The 24,898-nt window shown below is 38.2% G+C and overlaps 1 protein-coding gene across 3 annotated transcripts in view; it reads left to right on the forward strand.

Annotated features, from left to right (window-relative positions):
* RNGTT (RNA guanylyltransferase and 5'-phosphatase) overlaps positions 1-24,898 on the forward strand; it is a 184,231-nt gene that overhangs the window by 89,737 nt on the left and 69,596 nt on the right. For all 3 annotated transcript variants that reach the window (XM_038176904.2, XM_027454915.3, XM_027454920.3), the window contains exon 12: positions 6,286-6,354. In XM_038176904.2, the coding sequence (XP_038032832.1) occupies positions 6,286-6,354 (69 nt within the window). The remainder of the gene's footprint in view (positions 1-6,285; positions 6,355-24,898) is intronic.

Genomic DNA, 24,898 nt, shown 5'->3' on the forward strand with positions numbered 1-24,898 from the left:
TTTCAACCCTCACACTTCTATAGAGACAAAATAACATTTACAGCTTTCCTCTGTTTGCATCTTGAATTAACATCTTGAGAGGATGGCTGTGTGAGACCTAGGATTTGAGCTTTAAGTATAATTTCTTAAAGGATTCTCTTGCGGTTTGTATTATACAGCCAAAGAGCATGAAATTTCATTTTAAGTAATGAGCAACCTCAAAGTTCATACTTGAGTTCCTTATGCAGTTAAGGCAATGTAGATCATTTCACTGGTTTACTAAAACCATTTTTCACCTATTCTTCAGTATTTGTTGCTCCTTGGTGAGCATATCAAACTTCCTTCGATAATGCTTTCTCAGGGACTTAAACTTTTAATGTCTACATTTTGCGATCCTATTTTTTCTTTCTGCATATTTAAGAATAATAGCATGGACCAAGAAATAGTTTATAGGTTCATTATTTTTTTTTACATATTAATGTAAGAATAAAGTATGGTTTTGTGACTCTACTCTGAGTTAACAGGCTGCATTTCCTTTCTTGCATTTCTCTTTGGTTTCCTAACAAATCAAAATTTCTAAGATAAGTATAGCCAAGTACAATGAATAATCGAGAAATTGGGCTTTACCCTGCTATAAAATACACTTCAATTAACATATTAAATACTGTTCTGACTGTAAGGAGCGTATCATGGTTTGGCTAGGTAATGAGAACGATGCAGAACAAACCGGGTCATGTTAAACTGATTAAAAACCTACTCAACATTTTTTTTTAAGGTGATTTAAAGGAAAGCATGAAATCGAATGAATGAGGCACGGATTACTGATGTTAGCAAGTGGGAAATAAATGTTCACATGGAAATGCTACTTACAGCTCTTAGAGTGACTGGATGCGAGCAAAAAATATTTCCTTGTGCAGCCGTGTGTCAAGTCTCACTTTGGGCTTCATAGGCCGTGGTTTCTGGACCTTCACAGTTGCTTGGAAGCATCGCCATCCCTGGGGGTGTTCAAGGAAAGGCTGGACCTGGTGCTTAGGGACGTGGTTCAGTGGGTGACAGTGGTGGTAGGGGGATGGTTGGACCAGGTGATCTTGGAGGTCTTTTCCAACCTTAATGATGCTACAATTCTATTTGAGTTGGTCACTGCCTGTAGAGGAACAAAGAAGAAAATTTGAAGCAAGAAAAAATTGATGAGAAAGAGGCATTAATTTTTAAATTGTAGACTCAGTAGTCCATGGGAGCAACTCAGCAAAGATCATGGCTCTCAATCACTGCATGCTATCTATAGCTTGGGACTGGACAGTTTTCCAAAATATTACCTGGGACTTGAGCATATCATTTGAACAGTAACTTTAATAGGCATGAGAGGATGGGGTTTCATCCCCTCCTCCTAGCTGACTGAAAGTTGATCCAAACTGGTCATCTAAGCCATGGCACGGATAGGGCAGGGAGGGAAGGAAGGAGTAGAACTGCCTTTAGTCTTTGATCCTTCCCCAAAAAACCTGTTAATTTGCACCGGTTTTATTTGGGTCAGCTGTTTTACTTCAAATCTTAAAGCTAGGTGAGGGGAGTGGTATCCCAAGTATGGAAAATAAACAAGTCTGAGTGGCTTCACTTTGTGATTTGTTTTCCCCTTTTTCAGAAGGTCTCTGCTCCCTTTAATTCTCAAGGCCGTGCATTCTCCTGAATCACTAAATACTAGTTTAAAAGCATTGCCATATTTTTATAGAAATTTCAGTGCCAGTAAGAATCTACTTTATCAAAGAAGCAAAATCCAAACTTCTCTTGACATTTCATTTTGGAATCTAATTCTCGTAAAATATGAGATAGACAACATTTTTTCTCTCTGTGTGTGTAAAATTTGAGGGTTTTATCATAAATATATGGAGCTTCCCCCTCCCAGTGTATATTGGATGCTTTTTCACTTGTTTAATTCTTGGTACTATCTGATTAAAAAATAAAATAAAATAATGCTTCTGACACTTACCTTAGCTTACAGGGAAAATTTTGCTTATCTGCTCTGAAGCTGCAACTGGTGGTATTTTCAGGTATTGTACAGTAGCCTGAGTATCATCTTAAAGGAAGCTTACACCCCACCAACAAACCCATTTAATTCTTTTTCAGGAGGCTTCCTTTTCAAAATGTGATGTTAGAAAGCTGGAGTTTATAATGTAAATAGTTTGAATGGTGGCCCCACCACTGCTAGTTAGTTTTATTGATTTATTTGTGGGAATTGTCATTTGTGGGAATGAATCTGAGTAACTATTTCTGTGTAATTTTAACTTAAACTGAACTTGACATATAATGCATGCCATAGAATTTCAGGTGTCATTCAAAGCCAGGATTTCTTCTTGATGTATTTTTCTTTAACCCTTAACAAGGAAGAATCTGGATTTTCATCCTATTTTTTTATGCAAAATTGTTTAGTTAAGCAGGTTTTCATTTTTTTAAGTTAAATTCATCAAGGCTTTGTAATTGAAACAGTGGTTTTGTTACACAAATCTTTAACTGGATTTCTTGTTCAGAGATCCTTTCTTCAGAGACTTCCATATGTAATAATAGAGATGAAATTTCTTTATCTTGTTAGTTAGCAAACAAAAAAAAGAGCAAACATTCATTATATGAATAATTAATTCACATACTTTTATATGTTTTATTGAATGCTTTTAAAACACTGTACATTTGGAAACGTTTGTGCCTCCCAACTTGGATGTAAAACTTCCTGGGATGTCTTCGATACATCAGGCAGCAATGTGAAAGCAATTAATTTTTACGTTAAGCTTGGAAAATCAAGGCCTCATGAAAGGGGGTGCACTAAGCTGAGACTATTGAGGGCTAGTGAGGAAATTGTTATTGAAAGAAGAGCAGGTAATTCCGAAAAATAGAGAAGCTGGCGAACGAGATGAAACAAATTAATGTAAAATAAAGCAGAAATGATATCCTGGTTTATAAGCGGAACAGTCCATCTCTTTCAGAGTAATGCAAGGAAAGAGCCATGGTAATTGTTTCCTCTCAGATAAGGTAGTTATTAGTGCTGGTAACAACGGAATATTTCCCAGAGACTGTATAATATCTTTGAAAAAAAAGTCTGCAGCATCTGTACAGGGATTTACTATTTATGAACCCACGTCTGCAGAACCTGACAGCTCTCAGGATGTGCCAATTATTTTGTAGTCCCGTGCTGAAGGCTGTAATCATGAGATGAAGTGATCCTCCTTGAAGTTGGGCTGCAACTCGGCTCAGTTAAGATGTTGGCTCTGTGAAGTTGGGCATGACAGGATGCTCGTGTCTGAAGGCACTTCAAATTCTGGTTAGCTGACAATTCAATTGCTGGTTTGGTTGGATCTAACGTTCTTGAAGAAGGTTTGTTCCCTTTCCCAGCCTGAACAGGTAGATGAGCACCAATGTGGAGATGGCTCTGAAAAACTGCTTCGGGACAGGTGCATGCAGAACTGCTGTAGCTTGACTGAAAGCTGAATGAAGCGTGTAGCAGGTCTGAGATTGAAAAAGCAAGGCAAATGGACATACATTTGTCTTGTGTTACAAAATGCAAAGTCATTTGTTTCTGTATCCCCAACAATTTCACTAGGTGAATAAGAAGTGCCAGCCTCAGAATTACAGCAACGCTGATTAAAAGCTACCCGGGTTGTGTGGAATCTGTACGCACCCAATTTTCATCCTCTTCCTGCTGGAGGAGCCAAATGATTTCTTTATTGTTAATTACGGAGAGATCTCTAAAGCGCGATCCTTCAATTAGCCACTCCAGAAACGTTGCTGACTGATGGAGTGTTTTAGCAAAATCAGTGTCACAGGTTATCGGTGCTGCTGTTGCTGACGTATGGCTGCTCCTGACCTCCGTGGCTCAAAAGCAAGGAGAAATCCTTTTCCTCATGCAGCTCCAGTCATTTCATGTGATTATACTATTCTGTTTATCAGGTGCCTATTATTAGATATACAAACACTTTACAATTAAAAAATAAGAACTGAAAGATTTTAAATAGCAAACTGTAGCAAGAATATATGCTTCATATATATCTATACCTACAGAAGCTGTGAGAAGTGAACAAAGGGTTTCACAGGTGGAAATACATGCCATGAGGCTACAGGGCAGAAGAATTGGCTTGCACGCATCATTTACCCATCTTTTATGAAATGACATTGAGATGCATTGCATTTTATCTGATCCCTGGCAGTCATCCCAGCCAGGCAGGTGTGCCATTTATCATGGTGCCGATTAAAAAGACTGTTCAACTTAATTAGAAATTTTAACGTGTGTGGAAAATTGAACATCATTTTTTAGAAGATAAACCATGTTATCTGCATTTTAAGTTCATAAACCTAAAAACCTTACATCAATTACCTTCCTGGTGTCAAAAATATTTGCTTATGTGTCAAACGTTCCTTTTCTGATCATTCTCCTGTCATTTCAAACTTTCTGCAGTATTCAATAGATGTATATTCTGCTCTTCGCAGACGAGCTCTAAATAGTTTAATTCTGATGAAAAAGTATGTGGGAAGAAGCTCCGATACAATTTCCATTCCCTTCCTTCCAATCTTTTCTAGTATTTTTTTTTTTTGTCTAGAATGTTATAATTGAAGTACTTGTAATCGACCTAATGAGAATGAACCCAGAATAACCGGGAGCACAAAGACATTTAATTATCTGTTCTGGCTTTAAAATCCTTTTGTCTTTGATGCATAATTGACACTTGAGGAGAGATGTCTTAATAGGATGACCGTGGAACTCCAAAATGAGGGAAGGAGTTCAAGTCTCTAGGAAATCTGAATCTGGATGTCAAGTTGATGAGAAGGAATCCCTCACATTTTGTAATTCTTGTAGGGCAGTGAATAAAAAGGAATACCAGAAGGTATTTTTGAAATGTTAAATATAGATATATTTTTAAATAGTTTTTTTTCTCCCATTTATGGATTTTGTAGTGCTTTAATTCTCTATAACCTCGGTTAGAACAGAGTGGAGAGAGCTACAGGTAAAAGAGTGCTTGATAGTAACTCCGTGTTTTACCTTAAAGAGTGGTAAACTCCAGATTAAAAGATAGTTTCTCTATTCTTAAGTCGTATTTTGGGAAAGACTAAATGATGAAGTTTATGCAAGCTCCAATGCTGAAATAGCCATCTCCTCAAATAGTTCTTCTAAGAAGTTATAAGGGTTTTTGCTTGCTGGTTTGGTTAGAGCCTGGTAAGAAGCTAGCTAGAAATGTACCTATTAAAAGGACAGTCATACATAACTTGAAATTTGTATTTTATTTTTAGTCTTTTTTTTTTCCTACTTTGGAGAGAGGCTTTTTTTGGTGCTTGAATTTAATGAAATCTTTCCCATATGCCTTTGTAAATATCAAGTGTATTCTTATTACAGATTTCCTATTGGCTAGTAGATTTTGGAACTAATCTGTAACCTTGAAAGTTATCCCCAGGAGAAGTAGCTTGTATAGACTTTTTTATAAATTATTATACTTTATATTTTTATTTTAAGTACTGTTTAAAATATGTGCCCATCAAGCTTTTGATTTATTAAGTGTTTAGCTGCACTGCTTTGACTTGTTCAACCTGCAGTAACACACAAATGTTAATTCTTGACTTCTTTCATATTTTTGCCCTTTACTGAGGGCAGAGGTTGATACTTCATTTGAATAATTTAGGCAGTGGCTCTTTGACTGAAATTGGACTGTACAAAGGAAGTGGTAGAAAGCTAACAATCTAGGCTAAAATGTTGCTTTAAAAACTGCCTGTGATTTTCAGATGCATTTGCCATGTTTTGTGACCATGTGGTACCTTACATGTCAGAGTTTATCAGCCTAGAATTTTGACAGTTTCTTCATCTCTACAGTAAAACAAACTGAAATTAGTAAGGAGGTATTTTGGCAATTGTCCCATTTTTTGCTGTTACCTTTCAGTTGTGGTTCTCACTAGTTATTCGCTTTTCCTTTGGCAGGTCGTAATTTGACATGGAAGTATATGATCCGTTTTCATAACTCTCGACTAGTTGTTTTCGTTATTTTCTTCAGGGAGATGTTTTTTTCTATGGTAAATGCATCTTGATGGATGTGTTCACCTCTGTGTGGAATTCAGAGTCTTTCAGATTGCGAAATGGAATATGCTAGGTCTGCGTTGATTCAGGTGGTTGGTTTTACAGTATTGTATCAGTGGTAATGGGTTATTCCCCAGTTAAGCAGTATGCCAAAGGAGAATTTTGGACAATGCCCTGAAATGATCCACTTTGATATAAGATCTTGTGAGCGACATGTTTCTCTATGGAAAAAAAAAAAGTGATTTTTTTCTTCTCTTCTGCAGCTCCTGGAAGGAAGTTTTGCTAGAGAAGTTAGCCATGAAGTGGATGGACTGATATTTCAGCCTACAGGAGTAAGTAGTGTAATAATTGATTTTTCTCCCTTCAGCCCCAAAGGAAATTCTCACCCTCACTCCCATCTCATCCTCTTACCTACTACCTAATCATTGTTTTGGTTGGGATGACTTCTTGAATTTAGTTCAGATTTTTGCAGTTCCTCGGACTACTTAAATTCAGGTAATTGCAATCAAAGTTGTAGGATATGTGACTGCGGATTAATTTGTGGAAATAATTTTCAGGAGTCATCTTGTGGATTTCTTGTTCATAATATGATTGTAGTATGATAAAGAAGGAATTTTTTCTGACTGTGTGAGTTCTGTGGATCTTTCAGTCATTGATTTGAGTTCTTGCATTATTTTTCTTTCCCAAGGATATTTCACACATTTAAAAATTTTAGTAACATTTATGATGCATGTTGTTTTTTAGTGCAATTAAAACATGATAGGACAAGAGGGAATGGCCTCAAGTTGCGCCAGGGGAGGTTCAGGTTGGAAATTAGGAGACATTTCTTCTTACAAAGAGTAGACTAGGGAGGTGATGGGATCACCATCCCTGGGGGTGTTCAAAGAAAGGCTCGACCTTGTGCTTAGGGACATGATTTAGTGGGTGATATTGGTGGTAGGTTGAAGTTTGGACCAGATGATCTTGGAGGCCTTTTCCAACCGTAACGATTCTATGGTATGTACTTGAGCCAATATAAAGGTATGTGGCTGCAGTGGGGGGGGGGAGTCACCACATTTCTGCAGACTAGAAAATAATAACGTAAATATGTAATTCTTAGGTAGGGAAACTGGCTTTAAAGGAATTCAGTAATGGGCCTCTTTTAGCCACTAGCACTACTACTGATTTGGGTACAATGATGCACTGCAACATGTATTGTAGGTTGGTGGGGTTGTGACTGTAACATCATCCAACGTTGATGTTTTTCTTACCTTGCAAGATTAGGAATTGTATTTGATTTCAAATTTGACAGATAATTCTACCCTTAAAATTACTAAATACAAAGAAATTGTATTTAGTTTTCCAGCTAAAACATTTTCTGGCATACTTCCTATGTTGCAGATCTTAGTAAGGGTGATGACACTCTCATCTGGGAATAACATTAACCTCTGATCTTTATTGCAAGTTCTACATCAGCCAGCCACAAAACAAATGATTAACTACACCATGTACTTTTTTTTTTTTTTGTATATAGCTATTTCAAATTCAAAGAAAATCTACTAGTGAAAAGCAAAATTATATATAGGAAGTCCTGATAACTTAGTTCATGTAATATTGTTAAAATCTAAAGCAATTGTAAAGGCTTCTCAGAACCACTTCTCTGAATATTAGAGTTTAAGCTATGGAGATTTACCATAGCTAAATTTGAAATTATCTTTTCTACTTGAAATGAAATTACTGCAGAATGTGTGTTTCTAATTTTTGCTGTTGCAGGAAATTAATATCTAATGTTTTGTATTTCTAGAACTTGTATTTTCTGATTTAGCATACTGAGAAATTTATAACCCAATAAAAAACTCATTTTCTTGCATAAATGCTTTATAAAAGTTTTTCATCTTTAAAATATGGGTTATATTTGTTTAGTCCAATTCAATGCTCAAATTTCAGCATTATTTCAGGTTTTATGAAATAAAGTTCATTACATCTGTTATTAAACCAGTTTTCCTCGATGAAGCAGTATACAGTTTTCTCAGTTGTTTGTGTAGTTGAGAAAATATAAGTAATACATTCAGTGTAAAAGGAATGATTGTACACCTATTGGGAAATAAGTGCTAAAACAGTTTAATTAGAAAGGGTGAAGTTGATACAGATAGCTGATGCTGATTTTTTTAAAAATTTGTTTTATGTAACAGGGAACAAATAGGCAACAACACAAAGGCCACAGAATATAATTCATAAATGATCCCTTGAGAATACTACCTGAAATAACTTTTATTTTTGTGTTGTAGTTGCAGTTGTGTGTGTGATGTATTACATCGTGTTTCAGAGAAAGGTACCTGTTATCGAGTGGGGCAGAGACAGAAATGGGGTTGACTTAAAGAGGAGCAGGGAAAGTTCATGGAAAATCTTTTGGGAGCTCCTGAAATCTCATGTGTGTACTGAGGAAGGAGAAAGCACAAGTCAACAACAATTGGAGCAAGGTCACAGCGAAGGATGAGGTGGCAGCAGAGAATGAAATGTGACCATTTACAGACAGGACAATTTGTGGGGAAAAACACTTCCCATGCTTCTAGTAGTTAGACGAGAACGCAGGAGTTAACTCATTATTTAATATAAAGGATGTTGAACTCGTTAGTTCAGTCTGTTTGAAAGCCTTTTTCTGTGTTTAGTCAGAGAAGTTTCTCTTCATCTCTGGTCTCAGATACAGCCATCCAGACCTGAGTATATGGATATATTCTCCACTAGCTATAGGCAACGCTGGTATCAGAAGTAGAAACAGATGGAGAAAGAATATTTTGGTTGCTTTGAAGGTTTGGTTTAATTATGTCATAAAAGAAACATCAAAATACCTGAAATTACTTGTGAATAGGAATAAGTTCTGCAGCCTCTAAAATCTGTTGGTTTTCTCATTTTTCTTTTGGATTTGAAGAGATTCATCATCAAAGTGGCTGCGAATTAGTTCGGCTCTGAGAAATGTTCACGCTTTGGTGAAAGGGGATTCGTGAAAAGGTTTAACTGCCGAATTTATGGTTTTTGTTAGGTATGATAGGGTTTTTCTTCTGTTTTTTTTTTGTTGTTTGTTTAAACTCTTATTACGAATAGCAAGCTTCTCCTGCTGAAGCAGAAATTGTTTTGCACTGTGACTGGTGATGGTAAAAACACCATTAAGGAGTAAGGAGGTTGTTTCCTGTCTGTGCAGCTTAATTTGTTTTGCAGGATCATGCTAGCTGTGCATTATTGTCCCTAATTAATTCACCAGCTACCTGAGTTGTTATTTACACTGCGTGTTACCCAGGCTGTGCTAAGTGCTTTAGTTTCATGATTACAATTAAAGGGCGGTGACTGAACCCTCCTTTCTGCTTCCCTTCTCTCCCCCTTTCCAGAAGCTAAAAGCTTTCACAGATCATGAGAAGAACATGGTCAGTGATGGAGGGTTTTTGTTATGTTTGATAATTTAAGACTGCTCTGTAGGTGATTTGATGTGATGTGTGCTTCACAGTAACCCTGCACACCCCTGCCATACCAACCATTCTCTAACAACTCCATGGTGAGAGACAAATATCAGACAATGCTTTCTTACTATTGCTTCTCTTCTTCCCTTTGTACTCTTTTCCTATCCTTTGTTTCCTTTCCATGCATCCTCTCTACCCAGTAGCCTTTTTATCCACATTCCTTTATGGTTTCCCTTTCACGTCATTTCTCCCTAATGCTCCTTTTCTCCGCATCATTTTCTCTCCATTTAAGATGCTCCTGATATAGCTCCCATATGGTTAAGCCAGCTCCATTCCATCTGATCAGCTTGCTGATCCCTCTACACGTAACAGGTTTGCAGAGCAGGGACCGGAGCTAAGTGCTAATTAGGAGGAGTGAAACAGGCCAGCAAGAAACATCATGGACAGGTACGTCACCCTGTGGTTGTGCCCCAGACAAAGAGCAAATTAGTTGGCAGGCAGAAGCCAAACACCTTATTCACAGGCTCTGAATTGTTGTGGGAAGACTGGAAGCTTTCGACCATTTTTTTCTGAAAGGCTCCTTAAAAACAGGGATCAGCACTGTCCATTTGTTTTTGCCAAACAGTGTGTTTTTAATGGAAATCTCAAAAATGGCCTCTTATCTTCTGATGGCAGAATTAGCTCAGACCTGTGCCCACTCATCAGTGAAATTACTTGTGTTATCTGCCTTGTAAATCATACCCTCGCTAGCTATCTGCCTGTGACTATCTAATTTTTCTGCTAGGAATCTCTTCACAGCTGATGTTCTTGCTGGCTACAACTATTGTTATTTTACCTTGCTTGGGAAAAGGATGGAGGGAGTAATTTCTATTATTTCAGGAGCCTAAAAAGAGGCTTGTGGGCCATCAGTTAGGAAGGCTTAAGGACACTTTGAGGATTTGTGGAAAACTTATATCAGAACTTATTCTCTTCTTTCTAATCTTTTTGTCTCATGAGCTCTGTGATGTTTGTGGCTTTTGGTTCAGGATTAATTCTGTTTGATACTTCTTGGTGCTCTTATTTTGGACGAGGCATAACATCCAGTTGTTTGGGCTTGGGGTTTTTCCAGAGAAAGGAGAAAGACAGCCACTGAGCTCTGTTCTAAGATAAATGTTATTTTAAAGAATGGCTGAATTATTTAACTCAAAACTCTCAATATTGAATGCTAACAAAAAGCTTAGCCTTTAAAATGAAAGGAGAATAATGAACAGGTCTTTATTACTGACTAACATTGCATGAGTTTTTAATACATCTTCCTTGCCATCCTTTGGCAGACTTAGTGGTGGTCTGAAATGCTTGGTTGCCTGTCAATTATTTCTCCTATTATGATTGTGTATTAGGCTGTGTTATCCTTTTCTGTCATTGAAAAGTTTACCCCCAGATCTCTGAAGTTAACATTGAATAAAATATCTGCTAAAGACACCAGCAAATTAAATATCTCCAAAAGGCACATTTTCTTTCCTTAAACTGTGCCATATATTATCCTATATAATTGGTAAGCCTTTCCTTCCGTAATATGTTTTGCTGGATCATTTGTAATATACACTAAGCCAGTTCTTGGCCTGTTTTTGAAACCTAAACATCATGTTTAAGTGATAGGACATCAGTTGTTGTGCAATATTTTTACTGCAACAGCAAATAATGGCTTCAGATAGGCCCAGTGGTAGTGTTAGTACGGAAGATGATACAGAAAGGCTTGTGGAACAATCATATCATAACCTTATTTTTTGCTTCTAACAAGTATACAATTTTCTGGACTTAGCTTTCTAATTTTGTAGTTATTTCTTGCATTTATTTATTTATTCCATCGAGTTTGTAGCATAAAGGAAGAGAATCAGGCGAGGATTATGTTCATCAATCTTTGTGTTGACCCATACTACTAAAACCTTCCGTGTCTCTTTGCAGTGACTCATTACTAAATGTGATTTCCTCTGTAGCAGGAATGTTCATGACTGAATCTGTTCGTAGTCAGGGGTTGCTGTTGTCATGTCAGCCTGCACTTTTCGTGCTGCTGCAGGTTTTCCTTTAGCAGAGAACTTGCTGTCAATCTCCTGAAATGCCACTGAGCTTTACAACTCTTTTCTGCCTATGAATAGTTGTTATATTCAATTGCCATGGCAATGTTCCTCGCAGTTCGTCTCTTTAAATTGCTAGTCAGACCTCAAATATACCATCGTATCATATGCTTTATGAACATACTAAAACCTATTAGCAACGCACGGTGTTTCGTAGAGCTTTTTTCTGTGACTATACAAGCAATTTTTTTTTATATACCAATTCAAGTTTGGCTTTGCTATCTTGAGGTGATTTCTTTTACACCTTTTTTGCAAATTAGAAACCCCAGAAAATGAAGCGACAGTAACAACAGAAACGTGAACTTAAATAGCAATGAGTAGCATCTAGTTAAACTCATTAGACTTCATGTAATTGAGTTGTTAGACTCGAGATGAAAGTGCTGTGATTTGCAAACCTAGTAAACTTTTATGATTTCCACTTACTTTCCAAGAATCTGAGATAATTGGCTCCTCGGGATCGTGTCTTATGGGTACAAAATCCTAGCATCCACACTTGTCAGAAGATGGCCAGAAAGGGGGAGAAGTTATGAGTCATTTTTAGCTCTGAATTTAATAAGGAAATGATGTAGCAGAGTTCTCCTTGCCTAAATTTCTGCTGTTGGTCCTCTGTTACATTTAAAGAAGCAAATGTTTATGCTGTTTGCCCAAATTGTTTAACCTGACTTCCCTCATATGTCTGAGTAGATGTCAGTGCTTTAAGTCTGATTAGCTAAGGAAAGCACTAGCTCTATTCTGTAAGTTATCTCATTTGTTTGCTTGTGACCTATGCCACCCGAAATTCTCTGATTTCTCAAGCAATGAATCACGTTTATAGTAGCAATCTAAATAGGTTCTTCAATTTCTGTTGTGCGGTTTAATCATTGTGCCTGTCAATGGCATTCGGCAGGAAAGGTCTATTTCTCGTATTTTATGATCTGTGTGCTAATTATCCTCAGCATTGCCAGTTGCCTTTAATATGGTGGTGCCTGTATAGGTTTCATCTGAGAGATTCTCTGAAAAAAAACACATTTTTCTAGATGCTGCTGTTTTAAATGTTGGGAAAACAAAGATGTATTTTGTGTTAGGTTAAGCAGAATCATTCTTTGCAAGGGCTTTCAGGTATGATTTTTTACACATCTTCTTTGTCTCAAAGTCCTTCTAAAGAGCTGCTTGAGTGCTCTTGCTGTGATGCTCACAACTGTCAGATTGCACATACTTGCTAGCTAAAAGAAATACATGTTAGGCATATGTACAGTAAAAGTGATATTCAGGTGAGAATACCAAAACAATTATTCAGTCTTTACAAAACGTGCATGCTTTTGAGAGAGTAAGCCTGTATTCCTCCAGCTGTTAACTTACATCTGTGGTGGATCAGCTCTGCAAAACAAAATCCAATTTTGCGACTGGATAGGAAAGTCTAGGAGAGGTTCTGCTTTGAGTCAGTGAGAACTCTTTACTAGATTAGAGCTGTCTATTCAGCTCTTGATCCTTAACATAGGCTGCCATTAGCCATCAGTTGTTTCCTGGGCAGTGCTCCCACTCATTCTGAATCTTACAGCAGTCTTACCACTGATAAGAAGTTGGCAGAGCAGCAGTGACTTGGAAACTGAAAGGTAGAGTGGAAGGGAACTTAAAAGAAGTCACTTTTCGTTATATAGTTATATAGAAGAATAGTTATATAACTGTTATATAGTTATAACTATATAGAATAGTTATCCATAAACAGAATTCCTCATGTACTCTCAAAAAGCCTCATCTATACACTTTTCAAACTGAAAAGATTTAGGAAAGAAAATACCTGAAAGCATTACCTTGTTGGGATTGTTTTCTCCCCACACTTTCTCCTGTGCATGCCAAGACAAGACAGCCAACAGGCTTCTTCAATTTTGATGAAGATCCTTCATGAAATGCTCTTATTTTTTCTTACTCAGGGGCATAGCAGTAAAGTAAAAATTGTGGTTTCTATCAGGATAAAGCAGAATATTTAAGTAGATCCTCATCCTGCTGTTCTAGTGTAAGTAGCATCCCGATATATGAGGAAGATGATGTATGGACCTGAGATTTGTGCAAGCAAGCTTGCTTTCAGAGGAACATTGGCACATGCATTTCGGCATATAGATGGTCAAAATGTAAAGTAAAGAAAAGATACTTCTTTAAATTAAAGTAGAACACTATTTTATGTTACTCATAATTTGAAATGTATATCACTATGAATTTGAGAATGGAGGCTCAATATCACAAATGGGTAACTGAATTTTTGCAAATAGCAAAATATACCTTTTGTTTTAGATGTTAACATGTATTATCAGGTAAATCATGGAATGCAGCTGTGTATATTTGCTAACATCTTAAAATTAAATATGCTTAGCTATCTAACAGTGTCATGTGCAGAACACACTATGCTCCTCAGGGCTCATGGTGTGCTCTGCCCAGAGGTGCCTGCTGAATTACACCGCATATTGAGGAGGTACAGCAGGACACTATTGTGATAATTTGATCTCATTTTGGCTTCTGGTAACTTTTGGTTTCATTTGCAATTGCATTCATCAGCTCTCTTAGTCTTTGACGTTTCCAAAATAGTAAAACAGCTCCATAAAAATGGAGCAATTAAAAATGCAAGTCTTCAGCTTAATATGAAAGATGTCAATTGTTTTTTAAGAGAAGTCCATTCTTTTCCACTGCCACGCGTGCTGAATAATTTAGATGTGTTTGCATCATGCAGGTTACGCTCCTCTAAGTACAGAGCTGGAAGGGCAGTGCTGGGCATCGTGCCATAATTGGTACAAGTCAGAGATAGGAAACCAATGCAAACTGCTTCCGTAATTACTGCAGATAATCAGAAAACAAAATCTTATTTTCTCTTAGTGCTGCCAGTTGTCTTTGTGAAATAAAACTCTCTTCTTTTCCGTGTTACTCTAGAAGCTTTCCACCAAGGCTGAGGGATGTGCAACCGCAGTGTCGTGGTTCCGCTCGAGTGGGCAGCCAAGCTCCACCACAGCCGCTCTCTCACTCCCCCTCCTCAAAGAGGAATGGGGAGAAAATATGTGAAAAGTGCTCAAGGGTTGAGATAAGGACGAGAAAATCACGCAATAATTATTGTAACGGGCAAAACAGACTCAGCATAAGAAGATAGTAAGATTTATTGCTCATTACTAACAAGCGAGAGAAGTGAGAAACAAAGGAAAGAAACCAAAAGCACCTCCCCCCCCATCCACCCTCTTCCACCTCCTCCCCCCGAGCGGCGCAGGGGAACGGGGGAGTGGGGGTTATGGTCAGTCTACAGCGCTTCTCCTCTGCCGCTCCTTCTTGGTCACTCTCGTCCCCTGTGCTGTGGGGTCCCACCCACGGGATGCAGTCCTTGACGAACTGATCTGGCGTGGGCTTCCCACAGGCAGCAGCTCTTCCAGAACTGCTCCAGATATGGGTCCGTACCACGGGGTCCATCCCTCAGGAGAAAACTGCTCCAACCTGGCTCCCCCACGGGCAGCAGCTCCTGCCAGGTCACCTGCTCCACCATGGTCTCCTCCACGGGCTGCAGCGTGGAACCCTGCTCCACCGTGGTACTCCATGGGCTGCAGGGGGACAGCCTGCTTCACCATGGTCCTCACCACAGGCCGCAGGGGACTTCTGCTCCGGTGCACCTCTCCCCCTCCTTCTTCACTGACCTTGGTGCCGTTCCTCACTCCCTTCACTCTCCCAGCTGCTGTGTGGCACAGCGTTTTTTTCCCTGTCTTAAATATGCTCTCACAGAGGCGCAAAACAACATCGCTTATTGGCTCAGCTCTGGAAAACAATGGGGCCCTTCCCAAACATGGGGAGGCTTCTAGATCTTTCTCACAGAAACCACCCCTATGGCCCCCTGCTACCAAAACCTTGCCACGTAAACCCACTACAGGGATGTGCAACAGCAGTGTGTCTGCTGGTTCCTTCTGGAAGGGGAAAAGGAGTAAAAGGCCTAGCTGCAAACATCCCAGCCCTCAGCAATGCAGATGTTCTGTGTACTTTGAATTGTTCATTAAAGAAACACTTAATACACTTGTAAAACATCGTCTGAAAGTTTTGACGAGCTTGAACTGACAACCAGTAGGTTGTTTGTTTCCAAACAAAGATTGCTGGAAATCCCAAGATCATCTTGTATGTGTATATTCATCCAACCACTGAAACAAGACGTGAATTTTATGCAAAATGGGGTTCTCTAGAGAGAACTATTAGCTTGTGAGAGCAATTAAAATGTGTGTCTTAGGGACTTGTCAGACTGTGAATTGATGTTGCCATTGTTACGTGAAAATATGGCTCGTTCTGCTAGCAATGAGGAAATAAAACAACAGGAGAATAAAAAGATAGCCTTAATAAAAAGTAGTTTCAAAAATGCTTCATTGTTTGGCATCTGCAAATTGATCACAAGATCCAGTGCTCATAAGATGAGTTGAAAGTAGTTGTAAAAGGTTTACTATGCAGTTAACAAAACAAAGCCCTCAGGGTTGTGCCTATTTTGTCCTGGTGTATAACATGCAAAGTTCAAAATTTCTCTCTAAATTTGTTTTAGAAGATATCTGATGCATTCTGTAGCAAGCAAAGATGAGGGGAAAATGAAGGTTTAGTTGGAGAAAAGAATGGCAGAAGTCAGGTTTTGCTAGTTTTTAGGCAGTAAATTCCTATGCAACAGTCTCAGCATCAGCTGAATTAGCTAGTAAGCAAACTGAGGTTTGTTTGGGGTTTTTATGTTATGGCCTGTGTGTTATTTACAGAGTATAAAAATGTATCACTTTTGGATAATACAGATTTTTCTGTTAGACAAATGTTTAGGTGTGCAGTGAACCACACCAGGTATATCCTTTTCATAAAACCTTCAGGACTTTTTTTTCCAGACCATCAGCATAGTTTTGGGAGAATAGTTTGTTTTTGAGGGGACCATCAGCAACACTTTCAAATGCAGAACATGGTACTGTTTCCATATAATAAAACCATAGAAAACACTTCTTGCTCCTCTTGGTTAGACATGCAAACAAAACTGAGTATTTTCTATGTAACTTTTCAGATGAGAGTTACCAATATAGCTTCTTTCGCATTTTCAGAGTAATACGATCATGATGTTTTGCTCACTCTTAGAGGTTTTGATTTAAACTTTACATTTCATTAAAATACTTCAACCAGAAAAGAATGTGAATTTACTTTTCATAACTTGCACATGGACCAGAACAACCAGGTAGGCTATTTTTGTGAATATTTGTTCGCGTTTCAAGACTTCTGCAAGATAAGCTACATTTCCTATGATTGCTGTGCGTGCTTATGTAAAACCTAGTATTTTACTTGCAAATATATTATAGGGATTGTATTTATTTCACACGCTTGTACTGCTGCCCCTCTCCAGTTTCTTGAATGTCTGGGCAGGTAACACTATCCGAGTTGCATCCAGTATCAGTCAGAGAAGTGAAACTTGCAGTATTGCTAATCAGATTGGAAAACGTACTCGGCAAGCATTGTTGTAGAATAAATTTGGGTAGTGGTTTTGTCAGAGTCATCAGCTGCATACAGATACTTCCCAAAGTGGACCTAATTTGTCAGATAAATTATTCATCGGAAGTCATCCACGTGGCTCTGATTGCTGTGCCCATCTCTGGAGAGCAGCTACCATGCTCCTGAAGAGTCTTTAGCTGGCTTTGAGAGTTTGGGTTGGTTGCTAAAAATTTCAACTTCTCTATAAGGGCAGGTAACAAGGATTACTTAACTGCAATTTTGGGTTGTACCTTTTTATACTATAGCTCCTGCTGTGTTTCCTGCAAGATGCTCACGCATCTGACAGTAGCTGCATGAGTCAGATGGCGTAATGGGAAACATCTGTAATATAATTGTTCTTTACATAGCCATCAGCCTCTTGTTTTTTCTCAAAGACTTGCTCAGACTTGCTTTAATACAGTTAATCAGTTTGCCCCTATGCTTATGTTCTGCTTCGGCTTTAATATTGCATGCTTATGAACTATTCATGTTTTTATTAAAGCTTTACAGTGGCTGGACGTATGGGATGTTATGGAAATACACTGAAATGAAACATGGAACTAAGCTGGTTCCTTGTCTTGGAGGATGTAGAAATCGGAGTGGCTAGCTGCCATACCAGGGATGGTGTTACCATGGCGAGAGCTCCTGTTTCCATGACATTTGCTTGCTTATTTTGCTAGGCCTTCAAAAAAAAAAAGTCGAGTTTTGTCCTCTGTCAAATTTGGTGGTGGTTATTTCATTACTTTCAAAGCCCTTCAGTGTCTCCCTGCAAAAATATATTAATTAATTCCTTAGGAATATCGATGGTGACTGGACTGACCAGGGGAAAAATAAAAAAATACAAAAATTAAAAAAAACAAAAACAAAGTGGATGAAAAGTTATTAAAACTTTTAGCATTTTAGCATCTTTATTGTTAACTAACTTAGATATTCCATCTCAATTTTAACTGGATTTAATGTGCTCTGCTTAGATACATTTTGGTTAATTAAAGAAAATCCATAGCTAGTTAAGAAGCAAAGGGAAAATTTACTGGTTTTAGAAAAAAAATGGTTTAGCTGTTTAGCTAATGGCTTTATTTTGTAAGGTCTGCGTGGTACTGGAACTTTGGATAGCAGTAAAACTGTAAATTAACTCATGTTGTAGTTTAGTTATTGGCTAAGGGGTAAATTAAAAAAAAAAAAAAAAGGCCATTTTTTCTTAGAGTGGGGAAAAAAAAAGTGCTTTTCTTACTGTTTTTCCCCAGAACAGTAATTACGGCAGTATCATGGTAACCTACTGGCAGCTTTTGCGTTACCCTATTGAAACTTTCTAATTGCAATCCCATACATAGTTAAAAGCACAGGGCTGCACACACGGCCGTGCAGGTGGGAATAATTCCCAGGCACGTGAACGTAGGGAGCCTGGCAGTGGTTTTGCTTGCTGAACACTGCTGCACCCCCTGCTCTCTCCTGTACAAAGGGAGCTGGGGAGGAGGGCTGCAGTTAAACCCTATTCAGTATTCTTTTGCCACCCCGGCACAAAATTGCTTGTCCTCTGTTCCTAATGAACTGTTGACTGTTTTTTCCCTTTGTATACCACGCTTCTGTGCTAATCAGTTCTCAGCATCCCAGAGGTTTTATTAATGGTCTTTTTCACTGGTTGCAAGTGGGAGTCTCAAACTTTGATCCGTTGTGAGCTTGTGATACTTGGAGCAAATTATTTTTTAGTATGTCTGTTTGCCACAGTTATAAACAAGTGTCAACGCTTAAGCTGATATCCCTCCTGAAACCCATTTTTTTTCAGAGGTTTCATGTTTTGGAAACACAAATTTATATGCGAGCAAGGGAGAACTAATCTTGCTAGCCTAAAAATCTAGGAATTGTCTGTCTAATGCAACGAAAACTTTGGTCCACCTATATTGGTATTTTGGTAAATGAGGGATGGTGCGTCACCTAATGCCCTCTCTCAGCTTTGATCACAGTCCTTGTGATAGTGTTTTGTTTATTTTTTAAGCCAAGGTGTCTTTGGTTTCCACTTAAATAGAAATTGTAGACATTTTTGCCAAAACCATGACCACTGGCTCAGTGTCTACTAGTTATATGATTCGGGTTCTTCACCCAGAATTCAGAATTTTTTAATTTAAAGAAAAAACCTTACTGAACGCTTTGGTCTATGAAAGTCACGTTCTCCTTCTGTCGAGGAGGAGAGTGTACATCTGTACACGGCAGAAAGTTTTCTTGTGAGACAGCTCACAAAATGAGCAGGAACTTGCTGTTCCTGGTGTCAACAAAGGTGTAGCTCGACATGAGCCTCTAATCCTTCTTGGACACCTGCTGGGTCCGTGGCAGGTAGATTTGTTCGCTCCGCTGCCATCTCTGTACCTTTCCTCTCTCACTCTATTAGAACACTTCTGAAGGATGCTATTGAAGTTGTTTTGCAAATGCGATGCTCTTTCACAGAAGTGGGGTTTATTGGCTCACAGCTCACACCAGCATGTTCATTACTATCTCTTTGTATTTTGGTAGCATTTGCATTGGGAAGATGCTGGTGACAGGTACTCCTTAATGATAAACTTGCTTGATCTTGGGGGTGACAGGGGATTTGTAAAATATGTTCCAAACGTTATCACAGATTCCTGCTTGATTTAGTGATGTGTTTTTTTTTTTTCTGCACCATTCTCAGTTGTGACAGAGCTACTCAGCTCGATGTTCCAGAGATTCTGAAGGGCTCAGTCTTCTTATGACAGTAGCAAAAAGGATGCAGGGGAAAATGAGTAAGTGGAAAAACCTCTTAGAGGGATATCAGATACAAAGAAAGCTGCTTGTAAAGTGTCTCAGGTGTGTCTGCTTCTCCCAGAACTTCATTGAACTTTCAGTGCTCACTTGATGGATGTAAGTGAATCGGCCCCATGAAGATAGTTCTCTTGCTTAAGGAACAGAATTTTGTCTTTTAAGTACATTATCACTGCTTCTGTTCCCCCATCACCACTTGTAGCAGGTTTAAAACTGCTAACCTTGTTCCCATTTATGAGTACCACTGCTTTAACGTGCGGATGTCGCTCTTTAAGGACAGCTACTGACCTTTGGAGTAACAGAAGTTCTCCGAGTGGCTTCTTTTAATACGACCTAAACTTCTTCTCCCTTAACTTGCAACGCTCAGGAAATAGCTATCCTGTGCAATTCTTGGCGCTTAACCAGAGCCACTGACTTGCTTGTTCCTAAGCCAAAACTGCAAGGATTAATTTCTCACCAAGAGCAGGCAGGTCTCTGCCGTTTTCTCCTTCAGCATGCTGTTTCTTCCCCCTACAGGAGGATTTTTCGCTCCTCATTATCCAAATTACTCTCCTCAAAACGCAGCTTTTAATTGTACTCGTCTTGTGGCAGAACACTTGAAAGAAAAAATACATGCTGTTTTTTTCAGGGTACGCTTTTTTTTTCTTTGTTTTTTCAACTCCAAGCACATCAGCTTGCTGCTAGCAAAGCCAAAGGACTGCGAGGCGCATGCTGAGCTCCACTGGTTGGGTTCACTTTCTTGGTCTTGAGAAAATTTGTATGAATGTTTCCTTGTGAAACTAAGGATGCAAAGTATGTTTTGTGCTATTTTAATCTACATACGTAATGATGAATTTAATATAGTTAAAATTCATCATTTATGTATTTGAATACATAGTTTAAAAGGCTACTTTCTGTTGTTTCTTTCAAAATAATGCAGGATTCAGTGTTCGAAGAAAGACTCATAAATGTTTAATTCAAGGAGATTTGTAGCCCTCTAAAATGTAATAAGCTAGCCCTTAATGACAATTTTGTGTAACATACATTTGGCAACATGTACGAAAAATCCTGCTGGCAATTCTGTGTATCATCTTTCATGCGTATCTGTTCAGCTCTGGGGGCTTTTTAGCTGTGGAATTAAAAAGAGAAATTAGACTACGTCTGAGACCAGCATGCTGCGATCCCTTAGTTTGTACTCGTGCCTTTCTCCTTATGTTCAGATTAGCTCACTGTCTGCCTCTTGATGTAAGGCTTGTTTCTGCTTCTCCAAGATTGACGTTCCTGAAGCAGGAATATATTTTTGCATCTTTCTATGTAGCGGTGGTAGTTTTCATTAATCTTCATGAGCTCTCAGGTGATTTGTGGCAACGCCCATTCCTGGTATAGCCATTCCTATTGTGGCTTGAGAAAAATGTCAACACAACCCGTGGTCGGATGAAGCCTTAAATTCACAGGTCGTAGCTGCTACAGATGTGGTCTTTAATACCCATAAATTATCCAACTTACAAATCAGGTTATCGCAGTGAGTCAGCCGGGAGCACTGCTTCTTATTTCATGGAGCTTCTTTTGTTGCAAGAAGGATGCTTTTGTTGTAAGGCGTCAAGCAGGGAACGCTTCCTGCTGATCCAATCTAACTTTAGTGAGGTTTCTGGGAGCCTTTGATCACAAACTAACCATCCACAAAGAAATAAGTTCCTCTGTCCTCTGAGAGACTGACTTCCCTCGCTCCCTAGTGACTACATTTAAGCTTGAGTTGGGACGGAGGTAGTGAGAATGAAAGAACAGAAGGTGAAGAGAGATGGGGAACCATCAGGCTTTGAGAAATGAGAGAAGTTTTAGGCTGATACTTATGAAGCTCTATCCATATGGAAGGATGTAAACAGTAAGATCTATAAAACCTTACTGTTTGATGACTGATGTAAAGACAAAACTGCATGTAACCATTTCACAGAATGAAAATTAATTTTTCTCCAACATCACTGGCTTTATTCAGGTGAAGAGGGTATTTTGTTATTTTTTTCCACAATAAAATTGTGAAATGAGGAAGGAAGATCGCCCTAAAACTCTCTCCAAGATTTGTTGGTTCACTGGAGGAGAGGAGAAGAAGAAGAAACACGGCTTTAGGAGACTAAAAAAGAAAGTGAAGGAGAGGGGCCAGGAGTGCTTCTGCATATCTTGCTTGTCCCAACAATTTTCTTCATTGCGTTTCTCTAAAGGACATTAATACCTCATTAGGCCTGAAAGAATAGCAAAAATAAGCAGCATTAATGATACCAAGTGTTCTTATTTAAGAAACAGTTGGGTCTTTCAGATGCGTGATGCTACATTGACTTGAAGAGTGACAGAGCATGAAAATATAGAAAGCAAATTATGACCTAGTTCTTGAACAGGAACAAATGCCTAAATACTTGGTGTAGTCAGTGAGGACGGGCAAATGGCAGGGAGTCCTGTCCTCTGAAATTAGGTTTGAAAACATGTGGAAAGGTTCGGATACCTTGGGAGAAATATGGGAAATGGGGGCTTACTGGGGAGCTGCTTCGTTACGTACCTAAAACTACTGTCTCTGTATTGCTTAAGTTAGATCAAATTTTACCCATTAAGACCTGTTCAAAAACTAAATAAAGGTAAAAGTATCCATAATTTTAGTGCCAAGCTAACTCTTGTAGTTTTTAGCAGTGACTGTGTTGAGGTTTTCAGGAAGAAAAGGTGGTGTTTGGGGAGAAAAGATGGGCTTAGCCTATCCCTCACCAGTCTTCCTGGACAGTCATTCCAAATTATTTATCTTCTTACCTCTCAGTTGTGTTTATCTGTATTTCTAGAAGGAAAAAATACTAAAAAATGTATTGCTGAGGGAGAAAATTATGGCAGTTTGATCTTTTTTCCATTATATTAATTTCAGCTTAAGGCTGCTGGTGATTTATGAAGCTTAGTTTACGAGCAAATTTCATCTGGAGAAGTAAATACAGGAGTATCCTGTAGTCACGTTGGTGTGCTGCTAACAGTTTGTGCTGTGGCTCCGTATTGATGTCACCCCACTGCAAGTGATGCAGAGTGAAACAAGCAGAATGCAATAAAGAAAAGCAAGAGAAGACAATGTGAAGCATCTTTATTGTTTGTGTTATTTTGTTAACTTTTCCTGAAGACTTACGCAGCACAAATTTGTGGGAAATAAATCCTAGATGGTGAACATTAAGAAAATTAGAAAATAATTAATAGGAGTATAAAACTGCAACAAGCCTGGAAAATCACCAGTTCCTCTGACCAAGAGAAATATAGTTGTATAGTCAGGACATGTCTGTTTTCACAAAGATAGGAGAATGTAGCTTTTTAGCAGAAGCTTTAATTTCCCTGTGTTCAAAAGTAGAATTTAGAATTGACAGCAGACACCATTTAGACCCTTAGGGATCACATATATTAGCCAACAACTTGAAGCCATTTATTTTTTCTATTCTGCTTCAGATCAAGTGTTGGAGTTTCTAGTTCCAGTCCATAATATTAAATGAAGGGGTGACTACAAACAGAAGTGTGTGAGAATAGGTTTCTGCTGCAGTGATGTGCTAGGAAAAAGAAAAAAAAAAAAAAAAAAAAGAGCAATGAGTAATTTTGTGACTGCCGTATTCTGATTGCTGTAAACATGGATTTTTGGCTGCGAACTGAACTTAATTTATCAAATATTAAAAGGATTAATATGTAAATGGAGTTGGTTATGAAGAAAATTTCATCCCATTTTTCTTCTTGCTTAATGGAATATTAAGAAAAGCTATTAGCGTAGTTATGAAACAAGATGTTTAATGAAGCTGGAGGTGCAAAGCTAAATTAAAGTGCAAGAGTAGGGGACAGCTAGCCTAATAATTACCAAAATGCCCAATATAAATATTGCATTAACTTGAAATTCCGAGGCACCTTTGGAAAAAGCAATTGAAAAATATCTATTAAAATATTAACAGAATGATTTCTGCATACAGGTTAACTTTCTAGACCTTCTTTGCATTCATATGCTAAAATCCTTCGCACGGAACATAATCTAACGCTGTTTGAATGAGTGCACATTAGTAGCATGTTTGGCTTTTCAGTATGCTGACAGTTAAGCTTAATATTTCAGAGGCCATTTTGATTATAATCGCTCTCTTTCTAATTCACATAGCTTCCAGTCACGTTTTCATAGGAGACAAATTGTGATACAATAACATTTGCCCAGTAAAAACAGCTGCTTCTGACTTACCTGTGCTCGTGGATGAAGAAGAAAAACACTGAGTAGGAACGGTGCTAGCTTTCTGAAGGATTTTTTTCTGGAGTACACCAAAGATAGAGTGCCTTAGGACCCAGGTTAATTTTATTTTTTCTTTATTTTGCTTTTTGAAGTGGAGGAGAGGAAGAAACTACACAAATCTGCTTGACTACATGGACTTAAAGCAGCATTGCACCCTGTCAAGTAATGAGTTATTTAAAACTTTATCAAGAGCTGTCTTTGTCATCATTTTGGCTTAGTTCTGGACATTAAATGATTTGAACTTAGGCAAGGATGCTGTCTTTTTCCATCTTCTTTGTATGAGCTTCAGAAGTTATTGTCTACAGATGCACTGTATTGTCACATAATAGAAAGTATAAAATGTTTGAAATTCATTAACCTTATATTAAAGCTGATCAAATATTCATGGAGCATCAGCCTGTCTCTACATCCTGATCGAATTACCAAACCAGGCAAAGAGCTGAAGTTTAGTGAGGACTGCAGCTCTTTGTTCAGGTGTTTTAAATCAGTAATTCAGAACATTAAGCAGTAAAAGCAGCTTTTATTATTTTATTTATTTATTTTTTTGTTGTTGTCTTTAAAGGGGAGCAATTTGCTTTTGTTACCTGCTTTACATAGAGCCTCATGGCCATCTGTCCGAGCTTAGACACAGGTTGTGCTGGGTGAATGGCTTGATACAAAGTGTATAAAGTGTTTGCCTGAAGTTGGGCAGTGTTTGGGTATTTTTTTTGTAGTGTTATAAATTTGTAGCCATATTGTGTGTCCATGTGTTTTCCATTCAATATTTAGTTTCTTCTTTTTTGTCTTAGCCATGAAAATGCCTTTCACAAAATGACAGCTGTTTGCAAAATATTGG

This window comes from Anas platyrhynchos, chromosome 3 (genome assembly GCF_047663525.1).
Source record: "Anas platyrhynchos isolate ZD024472 breed Pekin duck chromosome 3, IASCAAS_PekinDuck_T2T, whole genome shotgun sequence".
Taxonomy (NCBI): domain Eukaryota; kingdom Metazoa; phylum Chordata; class Aves; order Anseriformes; family Anatidae; genus Anas; species Anas platyrhynchos.